Below are 5462 nucleotides of genomic sequence, written 5' to 3'. Positions count from 1 at the left end.
GTCCCAGTTTCATTTGGCAAGAGCTGATGGTAGGAATCGATAGTGGCGCTGAACCCACAAAGCCAAGGGCCCAAGTTGTCATGTTGAGTCCTGCAGTGCTTAGAGCCATTTGAACTGTACAACCTGGTCGTTGCTCCATAGTGGTGTGGACTGTGTTTACAATGAATGGACTGGGTTTCCGGTTATGTTCAGCTACGTGGAGTCTATTTGCAGCCATTGGAATTTTTATGGACGACAATACGTCGGGTCACGTGGCCACAACCACTCGCAGTTTGTTTGAAGAACATTATAGAAAATTCGAGAGAATGATTTGTCCACCAATATCGCCCGACATTAATCCAGAAGAACATTTAGGGGCATAATTGAGAAGTAAGTTCATGCACTACATTACGGAAGGCTATAGTGGCAGCAGAGGATTCCAAACGACTTGTTGGAACGAGTTGCTGTCCCACGCCGGGCAAAAGGAGTTTCCTATGACTTTTGTCACCTCAGTGTAAGCGTGTTTGAGCGTTTGTGTGTGTGTGTGTGTGTGTGTGTGTGTGTGTGTGTGTGTGCGTGTGTTTGTGTGTGTGTGTGTGTGTGTGTGTGTGCGTGAGTGTGTTTGTATGTATGAGAAATATTTCTGGATATATATGCCAAACTCGAAAAACTTCCTTCATTGTCACTGACACTGGAAATAATATCAAAGAGGTATGCATGCAGCCGGTGAATTTTCTAATCTGGAGGTAGAATTTTGAGGACAGATCGGAAATTCAGAAGTTAAGAATGTTTGTCAAAGCTTCTAAATTTTACCTTATCTAGTGTTTTTGGTGCAATCAGAGGCTAACAAAGCTTTAACTGCAGCTGAATATGACATGATCGTTCTCATTTTCATCTTGTATAATCATATGTAACATATGACACTCGCTTATGAGTTGTATTGTTGATTTTGGTTGAACTGATCCAGAAAGGCTTTGCTGGACGATGCCTTCAACTAAATTGAAGTCATTAATTTGCATTTCAGTAAGAAATGAACTAACGTCAGTAGTACAGTTTATTTTTAATTTATATTACATAGTCATCCATTAAACAAAATTATTTTATGGAGCCAGAAAGGCAGGTCAGCTGAGGGCCTGCTGAAATCAGACACCAGCTGCAGAGCGAATCCAGGAGCGCAGGTTGCCGACATTGGAGTAGACTGCCGGCCTAGCCTCGCAGATCCTCGCCCCCCAGGAGACGATGCCCACTTGCATGTTTCCGCTGACCAGGGGGCCGCCAGAGTCGCCGTTGCAGACGCTCTGGCCGGCCTGACCAGCGCACACCATGCGGTCGGTCACAGTGTTAATTTCGGCGAAGATGCTTCTGCACCTGTTGCGGTCCACGATGCTGATGTCGACCTTCTGAAGGATGTCGGCTACAGGTCCTCCAGTGCTGGTGTATCCCCAGCCGGTCACCGTCACCGCCAGACCACCTGCCGGGTCGTAGCCGTCAGAGGGCAGGCCCACCGCCTGAGCGTTGCTGCCGAGCAGCGAACCGGATACCTGCCAAACACACAGTGACCTCGCTAGACTCCTACTGCGGGGGCAGTGTGGACACGAGATTAGGACTAAGGTTGGGACTTTACTAGAAACGCTTCCTGAGTGCCAGTCCACAGCCTTTACACTGCTGCGCACAGGACTACAATATTCTCAGAGGAAACGAGTCTGTGACGTCACCTAACAGGCCAGTCTGCGCTGCGTGCAATCACCGGTTCGCTACAGGCGGGTGGTAGCTCTGACAACAGTTGCGCAACAATGGTGCATGAGCGTCCATTAGGGGCAGTGCCTTGCTGAGGGATGAGGTGACATTTTTGGCAGAGTTTACGTTGGCACTGACTTACAAATTCGTATATTTCATTTTTTCCTTATTGTAGAACATCCGTGAGAGAGCCATGCGTGGTTTGGAAAGGAAATAGCGAATGTCAAGAAACTTAAAAGGGAAAGACTAAAAGTAATGACTAGGCATCCATACAGATGATAAAAATCTCGAATGTTCCGTTCATAGGGTATTTAGCCCATTACTGAAAAGCTTGAATCTCTTTGTTGCGTGCTATGGATTGTACTTAACGCCCTTGGTAAGTGGTCAGGTGGCAGCTGACAGTTTACCTCACCATCCGTGTGAGTGTAATACAGAGAGGTGACATGATGACGAGAAACGCTTTCAGAGTGTGCTCGTCTGGTTACTAATAAATATGTGTACGCGAGCATTGCCGTATTATATAACTACTTAAGATGAGCCTGCTTGACTTAAGTTCAAACATTTCACGTCTTTGGACCGACGTACGCCAAAATATCTGCAAATCCTCTGTACCCCATTCCAAAATATTTCCCAGCATACAGCAGAAAGTGCTAATATCCTAAGAGATATGATAGTGCTTGAGCTAACTGAGTGTATAACAAGAGGTAAATGATCAGGAACAACGGATGTGGACACGTTGCGTAAAGAGTTACCATTATCTGAGACGTACTGTTACCTATTTTGTTGACTGAAACATCAGTTCCCGTGTCTTGTTTAAGACCCTGATTCGAAACAAGTTTACTCGTAAATCGAGAGATAACATTCGAAAAGAATTGTTGAGTCGATCTGTCTCTCTTCGTATCTGCGAAAGTGCTTTAAAAGGCATGTCTGTTTTCAGAATAGGTTGTGAGCATTATCGATGTACTGTGTGATTATCCAAGGCATTGTTTCAACCACATACCATCCTAAAAACAATGCTATCAAATGCGGTGCAAAATTTCATTAATGGTTCACAACTGCATGCTCTTTTCACTGAACGACAGACCAATCACTTACGTAAAGGGAAGTGGCCCTTCCGTAGCTAGAACAATGAATAATCTTACGATACTCCAGGGACTACGCGGGTAGCTACGTTAGAATCGGCACAGAGGTGGTACTCGGCTATTTTTTACAAAACCTGCCTGATTAGCGAGAAATAGGTAGAATTGAAGTAATTCATATCCCGCTGACGAACAAATTAATTTTGGAATTTGTGAAGTTCTGTTACCCACACACTGCGGTCTACTAAAACATGGGGCTTTTGCAGCGCTTCAAGCAGCATTGCTTTATTAGCAATAGTGCCTTCTTACTGGAAACGTACGTCCAGAACTTTCCGATTTTTTGGAAGATCGACAGAACAATATTGACTGTACAAGCGTTCGGCTCTGCTTCCATAAGTCATTTTAGTGTCACTGTTTTCGTACTAAAAAAATACGATCAGTTTTACGCATGAGCAAAGTCGAATCTCTTCTTCTCATTCATAGTAACTTAACTATCAAAGACGAAAAGTGAAAAAAATCACTGAAACTACTTTTCCTCTTTAAGTTCCGTTTCCCGTTGTTTGCACTTGAGAAAAGGTTGTCGAATACCACAAAAAGACTCTTTGTGTATATTCGATTTATCTAAGTTATTTATCGTATTACTGTTAATTTATTGGAAAGAAAAGGTCAATTTACTGTCGCTCATCTGAAACATACAGTCTTAGTTATCAATTCTGCAAGTGGCAACACGTTAAAGGTGTATTGTACCGCATACCAGTATCATCAAATCAACACTTCGTCCAGAGTTAACGTTCGGTAACATTTCCTTCTTTGTCAATATGTATGACTTCGGTGTGATTCAGTACTATGAGAAAGTAATAAGTCACGAGACGAGGGGACGATTTCATTCGTTAAGTAAAATACACAACAATGCTTTCTATTCATTAGTTCTACGTCCACGAGGTATAATGCTTATCAAGTCAGTTGTAGGTTAAATACTGTAATGGTCTCCTAATGTGTAAACATGCCAGGAAGATCAATATTGGATTCAATACTCCCTATCTCTAATCAAAAGCTAAGAGTGGTTTTGATATAGAACGAATATTGGCCTCAAAGTTAGTCGATAGTAATAGAGTACCTGGTAGGAGTGGAAAACCAGTTACTTTCTATTCAAAGGTACCATCCTGTAATCCCCTTTATTGACTTCGGGAATCATATGTGCCTAGATTCCATTGGGACCCCACTCCATGAATTTCGAGTACAGTTCGGTAACCACTACGTTAACTTTGTCAAATAGAGATTTAGATACAGAATCAATCCTAGATACCGGCAAATCAGGACTGTAAAGCAATGACGGTATTATTTTATATGGAAGTCAGTATTGGCTACAGAAAACTCACGAGCTCGAAAAATGTATCACACTGTACTACTACTTCTGACGACTTCTGCTTATTCCCATAGAATTAAATGTCTGTGAAAACCAGTCTGACGAATATGGAACCATTTTAGCGATAGGAGGTGTCAACTAGTACCGCTCACCTGAACAACGGCAATATCATAGTCAACTGTGTCGCTGTCATATTTGCTGTGCATAAAGCCAGAAGACGCCTGCAGGACGGAGCCTCCGCTCTCGCGGATTGAGCTGCCGACCCGGAAACTCATCCATGAGAGGCTGAGGCCGTCCACGCAGTGGGCCGCCGTCAGGACCCAGCTGGAGCTGATGATGGACGCTCCACAGTTGTGCGAACCCAACTTCTGGAAGGACACCTGCCACGGGTAGTCGGCAATGTCCGCGTTTATTCCCCCAATGATGCGGCCTGAAGCCTTCCTTCCCAGAAAGGCCTGGGAGGGCAGTGCCAAGGCAGAACCCAGCAGGCACACCAAGAAGAGAGCGAGGCGCTGCATCGTGATGGTCCGTGACTGCCCAGAGGTCCATCCCAGCACCTTATATACTATTTGATGAGCACATACACAGCACAAAATAAGTTTCGTCATCCCACTAGAGCTAAATCTCTGACCCTGAACATTTGAGAGTCAAGGTACTTCACTAAGTGAGATAAGCCAAAGCTTAAGTACACGATACAGGGCAAACTTAACTTCGACACAGACCATGAGGAAATTACTTTTTCGTATGATGAAAGCGTTTCTTTCACAATGGAGACGTAGAATAAGTCCTCAAAAACTTATGCGCTTAACGAGATTGTTAGACAGTGTCTGTCTGCTTAGTGTTTGTTCATCTATCATAGACAGTTTGCTGTGGATTATGTACATGAATGATGCCCACTGTTTATAAACAGAAATACATTTATCCCTGGTACGTGCATAGCTCACCCTGGCGCTGGACCCGTTCTGTTGTGTGTTATAAATTGTGTTATATTATCTCGCATCTTCACCAAGTAACACTGTAACGTGGGAACTATGGCGAATATAATACAATTAATTGGATGAAAAGTAAATCTCATCAGAATGTGGATGGTACATACATATCTTGTTTATTAAAAAATACAGTGCGGCATTATACAAATAAGGGAACTCAAACACGGCAGTAGTTACGGGCACGCTAATATTGCACTTTGTTTCCTGTTACTAGCCTGGTCGAATACAGTATGTCAGAGTGTAACACGCTATGTAGTCATTTGGCACTGTTGATGATAACTCCTTTGACAGATGGGACGCTAAGCTTTACAA

At 43.5% G+C, this 5462-nt stretch overlaps 1 protein-coding gene across 1 annotated transcript; it reads right to left on the bottom strand.

Moving 5' to 3' along the window:
* Positions 1 to 1015: 1015 nt before the first annotated feature.
* LOC126203515 (trypsin-1-like) lies at positions 1016 to 4681 on the bottom strand. Its single transcript, XM_049937840.1, has 2 exons — positions 4314 to 4681; positions 1016 to 1520 (listed from the first exon to the last, which is right to left on the bottom strand). Exons 1-2 carry the CDS (start codon positions 4677 to 4679, stop codon positions 1122 to 1124), a joined length of 765 nt encoding a protein of 254 aa, XP_049793797.1. The 5' UTR covers positions 4680 to 4681; the 3' UTR covers positions 1016 to 1121.
* Between the last annotated feature and the right edge of the window lie 781 nt (positions 4682 to 5462).

Source organism: Schistocerca nitens, chromosome 9, assembly GCF_023898315.1.
Source record: "Schistocerca nitens isolate TAMUIC-IGC-003100 chromosome 9, iqSchNite1.1, whole genome shotgun sequence".
NCBI classification, from domain to species: domain Eukaryota; kingdom Metazoa; phylum Arthropoda; class Insecta; order Orthoptera; family Acrididae; genus Schistocerca; species Schistocerca nitens.
Note: the sequence above shows the minus strand (reverse complement) of the source record. Positions and strands in the feature narration are given on the sequence as shown.

Excerpts from the sequence above, each read along its gene's own strand:
- LOC126203515 (XM_049937840.1), bottom strand. The coding sequence starts at position 4,679 with ATGCAGCGCCTCGCTCTCTTCTTGGTGTGCCTGCTGGGTTCTGCCTTG. Across the intron at positions 1,521-4,313 it reads ATGATATTGCCGTTGTTCAG|GTATCCGGTTCGCTGCTCGG; the intron begins GTGAGCGGTACT and ends TGTGTTTGGCAG.